The sequence below is a fragment of the Sinocyclocheilus rhinocerous genome, unplaced genomic scaffold, assembly GCF_001515625.1.
Source record: "Sinocyclocheilus rhinocerous isolate Xijiao unplaced genomic scaffold, SAMN03320098_v1.1 scaffold30, whole genome shotgun sequence".
NCBI lineage: Eukaryota > Metazoa > Chordata > Actinopteri > Cypriniformes > Cyprinidae > Sinocyclocheilus > Sinocyclocheilus rhinocerous.
In genome coordinates, this window is record NW_015657838.1 from 2298108 (window position 1) to 2315773 (window position 17666).

The 17666-nt window shown below is 37.6% G+C and overlaps 2 protein-coding genes across 2 annotated transcripts in view; one reads left to right on the forward strand and one right to left on the reverse strand.

The window, feature by feature from the left end:
- The window catches only part of LOC107721605 (collagen alpha-1(IV) chain-like), a 65163-nt gene extending 49211 nt beyond the window's left edge, over positions 1 to 15952 (reverse strand). Inside the window, exon 1 of the mRNA XM_016529706.1 lies at positions 15656 to 15952. Within this exon, the coding sequence (XP_016385192.1) occupies positions 15656 to 15724 (69 nt within the window). The 5' untranslated portion in view covers positions 15725 to 15952. The remainder of the gene's footprint in view (positions 1 to 15655) is intronic.
- col4a2 (collagen, type IV, alpha 2) overlaps positions 15947 to 17666 on the forward strand; it is an 85205-nt gene continuing 83485 nt past the window's right edge. The window contains exons 1-3 of the mRNA XM_016529653.1: positions 15947 to 16123; positions 16561 to 16672; positions 16757 to 16808. Coding sequence (XP_016385139.1) covers positions 16632 to 16672; positions 16757 to 16808 — 93 coding nt within the window. The 5' untranslated portion in view covers positions 15947 to 16123; positions 16561 to 16631. The remainder of the gene's footprint in view (positions 16124 to 16560; positions 16673 to 16756; positions 16809 to 17666) is intronic.

Genomic DNA, 17666 nt, shown 5'->3' on the forward strand with positions numbered 1-17666 from the left:
TGTTAAATTGCAAAAATATCATTCATTCATGCATGACGGCGATTTAAACCTAATTCACTTCAATAAAGATAATTATACATGCTATTCTTGTCATGAGCATCAAGATGTGGGGGCGCTGCGGTGCAAATTCCACTCATGTTTAGTACATGTTAACTCAAAGATTCGTAGAAAAAATATAAACGCTGGACTTAAATATAATAGCTGGACTGGAATATAAACGTCGATTCTGTGTTAAGGTAAGGCATGTTATTCGCAATTATGTGTGCTCCCCCAAAGTGCACGGTATAGTTCGAACACTGCTGTCAAGCATCTCATGTTTTGCATAGAGATGTAAGAGCATGCAAGCTACTGCATTAATTGAGTGTTTATGAGAGAGCTTTAGTTAATGTAGGCTCAAATTTGGAGTCATGCCTACGATATTCTGTTGTCACAGCCCTGAACAGTAATTGTTCCTAACAGTGCGAAAACTTTCCAAAACAACTCTATCTCTGACCATAATATCATCTGTTTCATGCTCCAAGTATGAATACCACTCAAAACTCCCTTCTATCAACAGATACTGTGTCTGTCATAAACATCAATGAGATAAACTAGACATGACCTTGTGTTTATAATAAAAACTACATGCATATGATAAAGATAATTCCTGCTAATGCAATAATCTAAGGCATATGGATGTTTGGAGGTGCTCCATTTTTTGCTACGACTCAAAGAGATACTAAACATAATCTAATTTATTGTACAAAATATTTTCCGTGCTCTTGTGGGAAAGTGCAAGACTGAGAAAATTCACAGCGAGATCCCATTGGAACAAGAGCACAGGTCAGACTCTAAAAACAGGAATAAATGCCTGAAACGTGAGAAGAGAGAAAGGTAGTGGACAGGGAGCACAAAGCTAAGAAAAGACAAGCACTCAGAGGCAGTCCTCTGTGTTTAATCTGGCTATAATAAACCTTGTGAGGCTGCTCAAAATAGAATTGTGGTTCTAAACAGGGGTGAGAAGATTTTGCAGGATGGCTGTTTTCTTCACTGAATAAGAAGGGCATCTAAAGGACAGAGTGGAGGCAGAGAAGAATGACAGTTTTCTGGATTGGAGTAGGGCTGTCAATCAATTAAAATATTTAATTGTTTAAGCTAATGTAAGGTAATCAATTAAAAATTATAAATTAAATTCTATAGATTCTACATTCTTTTCTCAAACAACATCAAAACATGCCACAAATACAAACATACAAATGCACACCTGTAATACTTCGATAATAGATCAACTTTTCTCATATTTCATGGAGATAATCTAGCATGAGCAAGGATTAATTAACATTGTAATGAATGATGGTAAAACAATGAAGAAACAAACTTATCTACATCTTGGATGACCTGGATGAGTATATTTTCAGCTAATTTTAATGTTAAATTATAACATAAATTTAAACTAATGCTTTGGTTGTGTTCAAATCTTTTTAAAAAGAAGCATTTAAAACAAATGGGTAACACTTAATTTTAGTGTCCTTATTACACATTGCATGTACTTACTATGGTAATAAAAGTAAATTACGTATTACATGCATCTGCTAAACCAAACCTAACCCTAACCATATAGGTATATGTTGTTAATGAGTATTACTCAGTTCTTAAATGTATAATTACACTGTAACAAGGACATCTTAAAATAAAGTGTAACCATAATTTGTCCTTGCAGATGATATAATATTAACAAAATTAAAGGCCACTTAAGTGCACACTTATGGTGATGTTTCTTAACACACTGAAGTAGCCTGTACTTTAAAAAAAAGTTTCAATCAGCTCTAAATGTTCTGATCAGTTTCATAAATCACACAGAATAGAATGAAGTAGTTTAAATATCAAACTGAATAAACGCTTGAAGATATTAACTGTGACAGCCCATAGTTTTTAGCCAAGACAGTGGCATGCAAGAAGAGTCTGTGGGCCGTGAGAGGTGTTTGTCGTTTCCTTTCGGGCCTCAAGAGAACAAATGCAGATGAAAGCTGAGGAAATGCTTTCTGCTGGTTTTATGGTCACAAAGGCAAAACAAAAAGTCAAGGCAGTGTAAGATTGTTATACCTACATACACAAACATGATAAATGCACATGCAACACTTTTCATGCTCCACTGTATTACAGTAACTTACTTTCTAGAGAGAAACATGTTGATCTGGATAACTAAAATCACCCTGAGGGGGAAAAAAAAATTCTATTCTTTCTCTTTTTCTACAGGTAAAGCACAACTACAAGTAAACAAGTGAACTAAAGTTAAGAATATCATGACTTTCTTATTCAAATGCCATGACTTTCCCTCAGATCATGCGTAAGCTAACAATAACCTTACATTGTTTTAGAGACAGGAAATCTCTACACTTGATGTCCTGAACAGATCAGGAAGGACTGGGATGGAACATCAGGTCAGTATGTTTTTTGGAAGAGACGCAGTTGCTCTGCTCTATATTTAGGGCTGGATGTCAGACGGGCTTCAGGTTTAATAATTAAAATAACATCTGTGTCTCGTTTCAGTCTGATATGTGTCCAACTGGTTCAAAATTCCAGCTTCTGAGTTTAGAAGGTTGCTTCCACCACATCCTCAACAATGCAAAACAGAGTGGGTGTCAAGGGTCACCAGAGGTTTATTTCCAGCAGATTAAAAGCAAATTTAAAAGAAAATAACAATAAATAAATAACAAATAACAATAAAATGTAATAAAAATAAAGCTACATGGGAGGTCACACAATGTTGTTTCAGTTTGACAAGAGGATTTTTATCAGATTCATAAAAAGTAATAGTTCACTCCTCCACTGGAAGGGTCAGCTCTTATTTTTGCTATACCAAATCCAACTTGGGAGTTTCAGCCCCCTCATAATAACACACTGAGATTCCAGAGTTTGGCTGATTTGGCTTATGCTCACTAGGTTTAGTGATTTAAACAAAGTGTGTCAGTTACATGACATTCATTATTATTTTATTATTCAAAATAAATATTCATGCTATTCAAAATACATTAAAAAAAACACACTTTGTCTATGATAAGCATGTTTTTAAATTTCATTTGGATATTCTTGTGCGTGCAAAAAATTTTTTTTAAATCCTCATATGTCACAGGCTGTCCAGTATAAAGCGCACTAAGGAGTAGAGTCCAAGAAAGTAATTTTAATAACTCCACAGGGAGGACAGAACAACCACAAATCAATAGCAGACAATGAACTGAGGAAAACAGGGCTTAAATGCACAGGGAACGAAATCAAGATGAAAACAGAACAGGTGTGGTGCCAATTAACAACAAAGGGAACAAACTAGGGAACTAATGCAGGGGAACAGAGATACAGAGAAAACTAAACCAAAATGGAACAGAACATAAATATGACATTTTACCCCCTCCTGGAAAGGTGTGTCCTTGCGCCGACAAGTCCAACTGAGGAGGGAGGGTGGGGGTTCAGGAGGCGGTCATGAGGCAGGCAAGGGCAGGTAACGGGAAAAGGGGACAGTTCATGGAGCCAGGGAGGAGCCCTGAGCAGGAGGAGCCAGGTGGAGATCCAGACCGCAGCCAGGACAGATGCCCATGGTGGAGTCGCCGGAGGGAGGTGCCATGGTGGAGGTCCTTATACACCAGGGGGGTGACAGATGGAGACGGTTGAAGAGGAGCCCAGGATGGAGACGGAGAGCCACGGTGACACCGAGGTTCCGGAGGGTCAAAGCAGAGCAGACGGCTCAGGTGATCGAGGCGGAGGCGGGGATCCAGAAGACCGTGGTGGAGCTGGAGCGACATACGTCCAAGGTGCTGACTGAGGGTAAACTGAGAGACTGACAGGAACCAGCGGAGACAGGGCTGAGGAACTGGCTGGTTTTAGCAGAGGATGCGGGAAAGGGAGGCTGGGAGGGAACACAGGAGAACAGGAGCTGGGTGGAACCAGCGGAGATTCAGGAGAATTGGGTATTACCTCCCCAAACCAGTCTATTAAATCCATATCAAAAATGTCTTTAAGTTCCTCATAATAATTTCCAGAGGCCAGCTGCAGCTCACTCTCAGCGGTGGGAGTGTGGGCGGGGTCACAATCCATTCCCTCAATCTCCACGAGGACTCCCACAGTGATGCACAGTGTTGCTGGCTCACACACTTGGTCAGACCTGTCTTGAGGCTCTGGGACAATGATCCGCTCTGTCGCTCGTGCTTGCGATGGCTCGTCGATCGCAGCAGGCTCCGACTCTCAGTCTGCAGTGGGCTCGGGCAAACGCTCCGTACAGCGAAATGGTGACGGCTGGCTAAGCTCTGGATCGGGAGTGGGGCTGGAGATTTCATCAGCTGGGCAGACGGAGAAATATAATCCATTTTTCTCCAGGACCCACTCCACAAATGCGACGAAACTCCCTTGAGGACTATCCACGGGCAGGCTTGCACGGAACCGCTCGCTGAGGTGGACTTTGTAAAAAAACACAAAGCGAGTGGTCCGGAAAGGTGGTGAGATTAGGCAGAGAGATAAAGTCTCCCGTGTGGTCCTCAAGGGAGCAATCTCCCTGCTCCAGGCAGAGGAGCTGGACGGCTGGCAGATCCATACGGGAGGAGGGAAAACATAAATAAAACAAAACAAAGAGAAAATGCCATAATAATCTACTCAATTTGAGGATCTGCTATTCTGTCACAGGCTGTCCAATATAAAGTGCACGACGAAGGAGTAGAGTCCAAGAAAGTAATTTTTATAAATCCACAGGGAGAAAAGAAAAACACATAGGCACAAAACAATAGCAGGTAAGGAACTGAGGAAAACACAGGGCTTAAATACACGGGGAACAAAATCAAGATGAAAACAGAACAGGTGTGGTGCCAATTAACTACTAAGGGAACAAACTAGGGAACAAATGCAGGGGAACAGAGATACAGAGAAAACTAAACCAGAATGGAACAGAACATAAACATGACGCATTATAATAATTACATTTTTGAAAGAAAAAAAAAGAAAAAAAGAAAAAACATGTAAAGTAGATAGGAAATTTGCTTAAATAAATAAACAAATAAACAAACAAAAATAAGTAGGCCTAGTAAACTCCTGCATTCCATCATGACTGTGTATTAAGGCCATTAAGTCTCTTAAAATATTAGATCATTTTACATTTTTATGACAAGCCAAAGTTAGTAGTGAAATGTCATGAGGTGCAGCTCCACAAAAATCATCATAATATTTATGAATTTACATTTCCTTATATTTTAAAAAAGTTTACATTTAAATTTTTATTAATAATAATTATTGAGATATGTTCACCCATGTGGGTTCAAGGTGTAAGGAAAATAACCACATGACATTTTTCAGCTTTTCGATCAAAACTTTCTTGTGAAAATTATATGTTAAAACCATATGAAACCAACACGAATACAGACAGTGCATTTTTCCTTTTCTTCGTTTGTGCTATGGACATACTGTAAATGATATTGTAAGGCTTGTTGAGGAGAGTTGTGATACTACTTTTCTAAGCAATAAAACATACATTTTCACTTTATGGGTGATACAAAAATAAACAAACAAATAGAGGAAGCATATTCTGGAGTTTCCATCTGAAATGAACACTAGTGACAGTAAAACACAAATTTTCACAAATTATGATTACAAGGGCAGATTCTCGATTAATAAAGATTTATTTTCATGCTGCTTCTTGCACAATAGCATTTTATGGCCTCAAAACACGTTTACCATAATGTTTAATGTTTGCATCACATAACGAGCTCCATTGCACTTGCAATGCAGAGCGATTGGGTTACAAACTTTCTAGCACCACTCACCAAGCATTTAATTTCCGAACTGTAATAAAACACTGCCCGATTCACATCCATCTGTTTTAGTTAAAACTGAATGCCTTTTTAACAGCACTGACTCAGCAACGTAATATCATTTTGGAGAAATGTAGCCTCATGCTTTTCCAATAAGCCAGGGTTGGACTTGGGATGGACTCTTTTGACTTTGACCAGTAAGAAGAATGATCAAACACAACTCACATTTTGTAAAAATCTAGTTCGTATCTAGTGTTAATGAGAAAATGATGGCATTTTAGTGGAATGTTAATACAAACTCACCACGTGGATCATGTGTTCAAGTTATACGTGTTAATCCATCAACACTGTAAATAAACTCTCCATGCACCAAAACAAGGGGTGGAGTGAGCAATTATAGCAATCAAGACCAGGTCCAAAAGGGAAAGTATAGACCTAGTGAGAGAAGAAATTACTTCTGTTTATCTGCCCTCGTGTTTATCGTTTTGTACCATCCATGTTTATTTGTTGCTCTCACTTCCTTGAATCATGCTGGAGTACCGGGCACTGTGCTTTGTCAGCATTGATTTTTGTGCAGATATAGGGAGATAATTGTCACAACAATTAAAATCTCATCTGAAATCCCACACACAGGCACATGACAATGTACAAAAGGATTGCTTAAGACCCAGAAAAAGACACCCACAGGTCCTGGGTTCATAGGCATGCAGTATGGACCTCCATGCGAAACGTGCATGATCTCGCCCCTACTGGTCCATTGAACAATAGAGGGATCAAACAGCATTTGAAACACTGCATTCAGAGCTCTGGACAGAGGAGCTGTCACTGACAATAGTTATCTGTTCTCCAAAAAATAGCACAGAAGCCTGTGGGGCCTACTTATAAATGCTCTCCGGATAAAACGAGGCAAGGTTAGAGATTGTTCAGAAACTTCTGTGTCTCTCTGATTCTTGGAATCACATGAATTTGGAATTATTGTAGTCATAAACTGTTTTTTATCTGTCTTTGGTGGTTCTTCCTGCCTGCAGCTTGTTCATCTGATCTTTAACAGTAATGACAACATGACATTCTTCCTAATAAAGTCCACAGACGCCTCCTTGTGTGATGCTCTCCGCAAACACCCCTGACCAGAGCTGGCATGAATTTTGGCCAAACGTGGTTCACGTGGTACTGTGAAAGGCCAAAATTGCATGCTGGCATCTAAATCATGTATTCCAACAACAATCTGTGCTTTTGTACAGTATACCTACGAGAAAGTGCATGTTTTATGTTGCGGCAAACCTGATGAAGCTAGTGCAACCAATTAACCTAAATATCCGCCAATCATAGCTTATCTGACAGTAGGTAACTGTAAACCTTTTTAATCAAAGAAAATAGTGTTTTTAATAATTTGTGTGGATGTTTTTAAATTAAAAAAATACTGTTTACATATACAATGGAGTCTAAATCTCTGAGGCCAATAGTGAAATTGGAAAACATGCAGTTTCATGTGAAATTCACTGCAGTTTCCTGCTAAAATGAACACTAGTGGAAGTAAAGCACCAACAACTTATTACTTTTTACCACTGTGCTCATGTTCTTTCACTGAGCCTGGGTTGGAAAATGCTTCTGTTTTGCTTTTTTTTTTTTGTGGTAATTTAACACGCTTTTCATTATAAATTATATTCGCATCATGGAAATTTGAGTGAAAAGTTTAATTGAAAGCTTTAAAAAATGTTCCCGCCAGATTTTGATAAGTTATATAAATAAGTTTAATAAACAAATCCAGATTATTTTTTTTTCTTTTAATGTGGTCTCAGACTTTTAGACCTTATTTTACATGAAATAAAGTTCTTTTAGGAGAACTATTCCGTTAAATCTGACCTGATTTCGGTTAGGGTCTGGTCAGACAGCTGCATTGTGACTTTCAAGGGTCTTAGGAGGGGAAGAGGAAATGCATAAAATGACCAGACAATCTGTTAGAGGGTCTGGACATATGCTAAAAAGGCCTAATATGACTCCAATGTTGATCCTTAATGACAAATGTAACAAGCTGTTCACTTCCACTATCTTTTTCTATGATTTATGACCTGAAGTGAAGATGGTCCTGACCAGTCCAAACTTTTTACTGAATGTTTTGAGATCCACAAAGACAGCTGCATAAACAAACCACCCAGAACAACACAAACTCCCACCAATTCTGATGATTTGGTTACATAGTGAGAAACAGAAGGCCCAATCTTTCAAAAAGAGAGGCCACCAAGTCAGACAGAAGTAAACTACACTTCTATTAGAGCACTTGAGACAAAATAAGAACTACCTGGCATTTGCATTTCAAGGCTCAGGGCTCATTCATGACTTTCTCTTGAAGGTTTTTATGGTAGAAATTGTTAGCTTTGGTAGTGCAACATTACAGCTTATTAAACTAAAATATAGATTTATATATATTATAGTTATATATATATATATATATATACTATATATTATATAGTATATATTATAACTATATATTATAGTTATATTTTGATTTTCTTGATTGATTGATTGATTGATTGATTGAAAACACCTGCCCTACAGCTTTTGTGTAGGTCTGGTCACATCTTATTGTGCATTGACCACTAAGTGTATCTAGACAGTCAGATCTTTTGCCACTTTTTTTTATATAACAAATTAATAATAATGCATGATGTCCTGTTTATAATACTATTAACACAGGCATCTTCTCTGAGTCATCCTCCATTCCTCTTTGATTGACAGGGCAGATGGCTCTCTCATGCATTATGGGCCAGGAAGGCTGGCTGAGTCCCAATTACCAAGACCAAATGATCCGCTATGGGTATTGCCCAGGCTCCAGCCCACATTCCTGCAGAGAAATCCTGGGATCTGGGACTCCCTATGTGAGATGACTGTTCCCGCCTGTCCCAGTATGAGGCAATCAATACCTCAGACAGTGTGAAATAGACAGGATTTACTATAGCAAAAGAGAAACCAATGCAGTCTTGAGGGCACACAGATTCAGTGAAAAATTTAAAAGCTCACAGGGTACGTTCCAATCGCCTGGTAGTGCCATGTGAAGCAGGCTTCACAGAGTATTTATCCATCTTGGGAGTGGCTTCTAGCTAGTTGCGTATGAATATAAATCAATGCCATGGTTATAACCACTTCACACATTTTCTGGGAATTGAACCCATGACCTTGGCATTGCTAGTGCAATACTTAACTATTTGAGCTAAAGAAACACTGTTTCTCTTGTCTTTTTCTCATCATGGACCGGAAGCAAAGCTAATAAGTATTAAAGAACTACATCACTGCTTCCATTACACCATAGCAAATCTGTATATGCCTTCCTCTCTGTGCAGTATTATTACACCATTGAGATAATCTTATACTGTAAGAGAAGACTTGATGTAATGACGAAACTTGCTGCACTCTGTGGCCAGCAGATCAATAGGTTAAGGGCAAAAGGGCGGTGTTTCCCCAGACCACCCAGAAAATAATACCCTTACAGCCCATTAAACTGCATTTTACAAGCTGTGTGTGTGCGGTCAGATTGTTGAACTGCACGTTAAAGAGTATAACATTTCACTTCATACTTCACTGCCATAAAATCATGGTCAGCTGTAATAAAATATACTTTCCTTCAAACAACACATTACTGAGATGATTTTGTACTCAACTATTCCAAAACAATGATGGCCATAATCACAAACTGGTTTCACCTGACCACCTCTGTGGTTTCCCCATTTGCCTCTTTCAATCTAGTTAAGCAGGGTTCATGAAATGGAAGGGCAAGGCATTCATCAGATGAAGGTTGTCCCAGGCCCTATCACTAAGGACTCGAGCTAAGGGGGGCCTGTGTCCAAGGCCCTGTGAACTTAAGCAATGGTCCTCTGAAAGGGTCAGGGTTCTTCACTTTAGCTGGCACTTACTCAAAGGGTAACAATATTTGAAAGGATGCATATAATATAAGAATCAATTAGTCTGAATTGTGTTTGTAATATGAGGGCCATTTCTAAATTGTCAGTGAACTGAGTTTAAGATACAAATGATTGTTTCCCTGCAAACTGGGATGTTTTTAGAATATCTGATGTTTGTGGTTTTAGTTTAAGAACATTTTAAGAGTTTTTTTATTCATGAAACAGCTACGCCAAGCGCCATAATTGGAAAGTTTCATAAAGGTCATGGAAATTGTTCCCACAAGACTTGTGGGAACTTTGGAAAGAGAAAATTATATCTTTTGTAAAGTTCTCACAATAATAATAATAATAATAATAATAATAACTAATTCATGGACACAATATCTTTTTTTTTTCTTCAGCAATTTCTGGAGCAACCAAATTTGCAATATATAATATATATTGAACATATAAATTTCCACAATTTTTATTTAAGATTTTAATTTACAAGACTTGTCCAGGGCCGGGTTTCCTGATAACGATTGATCTTAGAGCTTAGGAGCATTTTCTACGAGTCATTTTACGATCGTTCGTTATTGTTTCACGTGCGTTTCCCAAAAATGCACTTAACACAATCGCACTTAGCCGTGTTTTAAGTGCTACTTAGGAGTCGCTATCCGATTGTCAAGTGCTGAAATGTCACCTTATAGAATGGCTCGTAATTGTAGTACAAGATAAACATCAAATTTTCATTTTTGGGTGAACTATCCCTTTAAGTGCTACTTAGGAGTCGCTATCCGTTTATCAAGTGCTGAAATGTCACCTTACAGAATGGCTCGTAATTGTAGTACATGCTTGTTTATTGAAATGTTAACCTAATGCTGCGTTCCAGACAACTCGGATAAAATAACTGTAATACACTATTATTATTAAAAATATATTATTATATTATATTATACTTTACATAATAATAATAATAATAATAATAATAATAATATATATTTTTTTTTTTTCCCCCCAGTCTTTGAAGCATATTTCCTACATTAGTTAATTAGTTCATTTATATATTCATTAAAAAAAAAACAACAACAACATCAAACGAGTAATAAAATGTACAATAAAGTACAATCACTGCCCCTTTAATTAGTTCATTTATATATTCATTAAAAAAACAACAACAACAACAACAAAAAACGAGTAATAAAGTGTACAATAAAGTACAATCAAATCCCTGTAAATTACATTTAAAAAATCCATGACTTGGAAGCCTTGACTTTAGGCACAATTCTACAATCACTACAAACTTTTTGTTGACAGTCCAGCCAACAATTTGCAGAGAATTACGTGTATATCAAATACTGAGTACCCTATTAAAAAGCGTTTATTGGGGCTGCTTGGCTGGCAAAGCGAGCACATGTAAGTGCTTTATGAGACTATGGGTTATTTTGTACAGAGATGAAAACAAATAAAACTCAGAAATGTTGAGGGTAAGGGGAAAGGAACAGGGATTCAACAAGATAAACAGTTGCAACTGTTGCTTCCTCTGCACTGGCATTCCATCCACCCTCTCTCGGGAGATGTTGGAACAGTCCAATCTGGCGTAGGCGGAGCAGTGTGTAAGCCTAGTGATGTCCGACATGTTTTTCCCTCCAATTGGACCTCTTCCATCCTCCTTCTCCCCACTCACTCTCTCTCACACCCATCACTACATGTGCAGTTTCCCAGAATTAATAAATTAATAAAGCTTGCATATGGATCCGCACGTCTCACGTCTTGTCAGCCCCGTAACAGTAATCTGCCGATTGTCCTGCAGACAGACAACCCACACACATGAAACTTTCACGGGCAGACTCAAGGAGCAGGGCAGGCTTGAGAGATATGCACTGCACTTGAGGAATTTCTTTCACTATCAGAGGGTGTGATAACACTGATTACAGAACACAAATGGTGTTGTATTGACTTCATAAAGTACATAAGGATAGTGTATGTATTTAAAGACATCAAAATTTGAGTTTTATGGCTCTTAAGACCCGGATATACTTCATTGTCTGTGTTCTGCCCTGTATAGCACACAGTTGAGCATGTAAGCCTTTCAAAGTACAGTTCAGTTGACCGTGAGCACACAGATGTACGCATCCGACACATGTGCACAACTTTGTGGACCTTTGTTTTTGAATGCTACATGAACACAAAAGTTGGGCTACATGCAGACGGCGTGCATGGAACTCAGCAAACTGTGCTGCTGACGAAAATGAAATGCCATATGGACTGTCCATGAGCCGGAGCATAACACAGGCAAGAAAAGTATACTTTGGGTATTAGTCCATGTCTGTTATCTCTCGCAGCATCTACGTATATGCTAATGAACTCCTAGTTGACAAAATTCATATCTACAAGATACACATGTAAAATTTAAAGTCTTTCTCTTCTGTGAAAATGTACAAAAATATTGATGATTTGTCCTGCACTATACAGATTTTTGTCCAATCAAAGTGATCAGGCCTGTTTGCAGAGGTGTATACAAAAATAATATATTTTAAAAGAATATACTTCAGTGCTAAGTAAATATAATGTTTTCGGACACTTAATTGTATGTTATTTGACTGTATTATAGATTAATTTTTAAATATTAAATTAGCTGAACTTAAGTGCTTTTTGACCAACTTAAGTAGGACTTAAGTATATATTTATATGTAATTTCTAATTACTTCTATTGTCTTTGAAATATGATTAAAGTGTACTGCCAAATGTACTGACAAGAATTTTCACATTTGTTATAAAAATAATAATTACAAATGCACATTCAGTACAAAAGTGCACGTCTTTTTCACAATAGATAGATGGATATCAGTTTTGCATTGCAAATGTAAGTTATGCATTTACGTCAAGTGTAAATGTAATGTGCATTATTGGATCCAATTCAATAACAATGTCACTGATCAAGAGCGATGCAAAGAAATGTAAATAGGACATCTGATTCATCTTTCGGGGGTGTATTGGGTGTACACTGTGGTTTTGGCTTATGGCTGTGATTTTGGTTGTGGAGTTTGCACAACTTAGGTTTACTGAGTTCACCTTCATTTATGTACTTTGCCTGTTTCTGCACTGCATTCAAGTGGAGAATCTAATCTGTGCTAGCATCCTAATGAAGTGAGTTAACTACAGGAAGTGTGCTAGGGGCAGTCCCACTAATCTGATATGAACTGGAGACACATGAGACCATGCTAACTTTATGAGAGTCAAAATTGAAAACAAGCTTGGAAAAACATAGTATTCAATGGAAACTTATCCGGATCACTGGCCTTCCATTAATTTACAAATATAGATGAGGAAGAAGTTTTTCTGAATAAATAAACCGGGGATGTAGGTAGTGTTGCTTTCGTCAACGAAAATTATGACTAAATATCGTCGTCAACGAACCTTTATTACGTGACGAAAACGAGACGAGACGAGACGAAAATGCTGGTCATGTGACGATGACTATAATTAAATGTATAATGCAATATCGTTGACGAATAAAAACGAGACTAAATGTGGATGTAGGCTATTTCTGTGCCACTGAAATAGACAGACGTGCATAGATAATATAAACAAATATTTGTTTGCTAGGAATATCATTCATCCCTTCTATTTGCAAGAAACTGTTGCAAATGTGACATTCCAATCTTTAGTCGTCATAAACTTCTTTTTAACAAATATTTAGAGATCTCTCAAGAGAGAAAACAAACACATGATTTATGCTGGACCACACATACTATACAACTAATGCTGCGAAGATTTAGAGAGGATTTTGCAATACGTTATTTTCAATCAATTTCACCTAATAGTCTATGCCAATTTACTGAGTTCAAGATGTCTTTCCTTTCCTTTACAGGATTATCATGACTTTTCCAGTTGTTTGTAATTATAAAGGTTTATATATATATATATATATATATAGATAGATAGATAGATAGATAGATAGATAGATTGCACTCAGCAATTAAACACATTTTAAGAAAAAATACAAATTTTTATATACTTCCAGATGTGTTCAATGAGCATGGAAACCTAGTCTCCAAAACAAGTCAACAACAACAAATGGTTACACCTTTTGGTGTTTGCCTCACACAATTCAGAGCAAAAACATTATTGTTCTCAGGGTTATTGTTGTTGTGGTTGTTTAAACAGTGTTCACAAGCCTGACTTTTACACCACTCACAAATGGCATCAATTACAATCTACGACTGAGATGACAGAGAGAGGCGGCTGCGGGTGGCATGTGATTGGTGTTGCACCAAGAAGTGCTGAGATATTACAGAGTCAGTTTCAATCCATGCCAGAGAACAATCTGGAGTATATAGCTTATCCAGTATACTGTAGCTATGTGACATACCAGTTTAAATCAAACTAGTTTGGATTGCTTGTAGTAATGTGATAATCTATCAACAAATTTCACTGGAATACAGTTGGAAGCCATGTTGTGGTATTTTGGGGCATTTTTGCCTGTACTTTGAAATCAGTAAACAGTTATTCTTCATACAGATATACTCCTGCAAATATCTGCATCAGTGGTAGCTTAGTCATTCAACAGATGTGCCATGCATTCAGAAATTACACAGAATCACCAGATGTAACGACTTTGTGAATTCATCATCGTCACAATAAATCATCCTGCTAGGTCTTATCACCCAGACACCTGTCATTTCCCGAATCCTCGCTCTGCACGTGCTTCACACTGGAGCCCCGTCCACGGCCACTCCCCCAATAAAAACACATGTCCAGTATAGCTCTCTCAGATTAATGCATTTATATCCTAATACAACTACATGCAGGAGAAAACTTCTGCTTGGGTAAAAAAATGGATCTCATTCATACGTTATACTGATTTCATAGATGAGTGGTAAAATGCCTTTAACAAATAGAACACAAAGTCCAGATGATTAAGAATAAGTTTACAGAAGTTTGTGTTAAGCATAGCAGTGTGCACACAAGCGTACAACACACCGAAAGAAGAAGCCAAGTTTGTCTGCTGTTTCCCACAGTCTAGCCAAAGAAAAAGTTAGATTCACACAAACATGGTTTCCAAAAACAGTCTCACCGTGACAGTGCTGAGGCGGGACAGGGTGACACATTCTGCTTGTATTTCATAGTACAACAGTGAAATACTATAAAAATGGCTCGTTTCAGGTCAAGTGTCACAAACAGATCAAATGCAGGTGTTACTGGTGTAACATTAATGTCTTATTAAATATGTATTTCATTCTATTGTGTTCTACTGCACAATGTATTTTATTTATTTTTTTTATTACATTTTTAATAACATTACTGGAACCCTAATTTGTTTTATTTTATTGTTTTTTATTTTTCACCCAGTCTCTGGTTTTATTTGTTTTGGCATTATTTTATCTCAAACAATCATTCCAATAAAGTACTTTGACATTGAACTGAGAGGGTGGGGTATGGGTAACACAACCCTCAGACGAGACCAAGAGGAGTGGCAAATATAAACCGCAGAGAAAAGCCAAAACACAAATTTACTTCATGACAATACATCAAGATACTAAGGCATCATATACGATCTAAGGAAACAATCTCGTCAAATTCGAATCTGTATCAAATTGCTGAACTAATAAGTCTACCAAACCACCAAAAGTGCATGAATCTACTAAACTGTCAAAACAATTGTCGTGCTATAAATTGTATTAATATAGGCTACATAATGCCTTTGACAATTATGTAGAGACCAATGTCCATTATTTTAGTTACAGCATACGTCGTAGGCTATTCATATCTTTCGGTTTGCTTCTGTAATTTGCATTTTGGTTTGTTGTTTGCTATTTCAAATCGTTAGATACACTTAAGTTATATCCCAGCCTTTAACTTCGTCTCGAAATATTCTCACGTGAAATCTAAAGTGGAACCTGAGAGCAAGCGACACTAGCGTATAACGGTACTCCTTATGTCCAAACCGACGACATTCCTAATACAACGCATATAACTTAACATTACTTAGTTTTTAGTTGGACTTACCTTAGCTGTACCCTTGTCTATGCTCAAAGAGACCGTGAGAAGAAAAACGGTGAAGCATGGAAGCCGCATCTTCACACCTATGAATAATGTCCAAAAGGACACGCTGCTGACGAATTCTTCTCCGTTTCAAGCTATTTTTGCCTCTCTTCTTCCCGAGCTTGAACTATACGTTTGTCTGCATCTTTGCTCTAAACGTTATGTGGCTGTTGTTGAAAGTAATGTCTTGTAAAAGAGCCCACCACACCCCCTGTCAGGACCACGACCACCCATCAATACGCACCGACACAACCCTGTTTAGAACAGCTATCACTCGCGTTTCAGCATTGTTAGGGGAATTTTAAGTCTTGGAGATAAGTAATTCTCTTAAACCCGCTTTGGCAAGGTGGATTTTAGGTGAGACAACCAACTTTCCCAAAGCGCGAACTCATCGGGTTTGCGCGCTTGAGACTGGAGGGTGCGCGATCTGAGGTAAACTTCTGCCGTTACTTCACCTTCAATAATGGACAAGAGGTAGTTTAAGATTAAAAAATATGAAGTATAAATGTGTGCTTTTGTGACTAAACACTTTTAAATAATAACAAAACAGACTGTTTGGCGCATTAGCAAATGGTACCAAATGGTAGCTGTGTTTTTGGAACATGTTAGCTATAAGAAACGACTAGTAACTATTAGTTTGATCGCCTTGAGCTAGTGTGTTCGTTGCTGGTCCATGAAGGTCTTTAAGCTAATGACAGGTTGGACCAGATAGAAACCAGTTAGCATGTTCCAAAACACAACTGCCGCCTTATGGATCTATTAGCAAGGAACATGAGATCTACAAAGATACCAGTAGGCCTACATATAATTTAAATATGAACAGTGAGAATTAGTTTGTAACTTTTAGATCATAAATCTGTAACTTTCAGATCATTGAGTATGCAGTAACAAGATACTGGAATTGAGCAGAAGGAGAGATTTCAGATGTTTTCTGGCTCACATGGAGGGTGAGAACCATCTACAGCACTGGAACACATTAAGGTTAAATCTGTTGTTTCTTTGTATTGTAGAAGCATGTGTTTTCCCTTTGCACACATATTCAGTCACTATTTTTTCATATTGCAGGTGTTTTCTGTTGTTCTTTGCAGTCCTTATCCTTACAACAGAGGTCAACGCAGTAAGTGTGCTTTTAATTTTACTATATTAAGTGGACAAAATTAAATACAGATTGTGGTGTCGGATTTGCGTCTCATTTATGGTCCTACACACTGAACAGATGAGTGGGAGTGACCTTGTTTGTATTACAAGTTCCTCATTTGCAATTCACAAATGTTTGCCATTTACAGATATTTTCAGTGTGCATGTTCCTTTCATTCAAAGCTTGTTTTATTTTAAAGCCACATTTAATTTCTCCCATGGTTGTTGGTGGTAATTTAACCAACTGGCATCCCACAGTGAGAGATTAAACACTGGCCTGAAGTTAATGTGGAAAATGTGTTTGGAGTCTGTGAGTGGTTATGTTTTAATACTTACAAACTGACAGTATGTGTGTACATTTTTTTTTTTTTTTCAATGATGCCTCCTAATGCTGGTGTCAATTTGGAACGCTATTTAAGATGAATAATGCTGCATTGGGGTGAACTGTTCATTAACTGGATTCAAGTTTCTAGAATCTCAATGTTAATGTTAAAAAGCACATTTCCAAGAAGACAGGGTTGTTAAAAGTTGTGAAAAAGCTGGAAATAGTGACAGATCTTTACTTTATTATATTGTGATGTATATCCCAGTATATAATGGACTGTTGAAAAAGAAAACCTGTAGGATGGGGATTGGTTTTATGCATCGGTTATTGATTGGATGTTGAGATGCAAGCTTTAAAGGAATAGTTCACCCAAAAATGAAAATTTGTGAAAGTTTACTCACCCTCAGGCCATCCAAGATGTAGATGGATTTGTTTCTTCATTGGAGAAATTTGTCATTACATCACTTGTTTACCAATGGATCCTCTGCAGTGAATGGGTGCCGTCAGAATGAG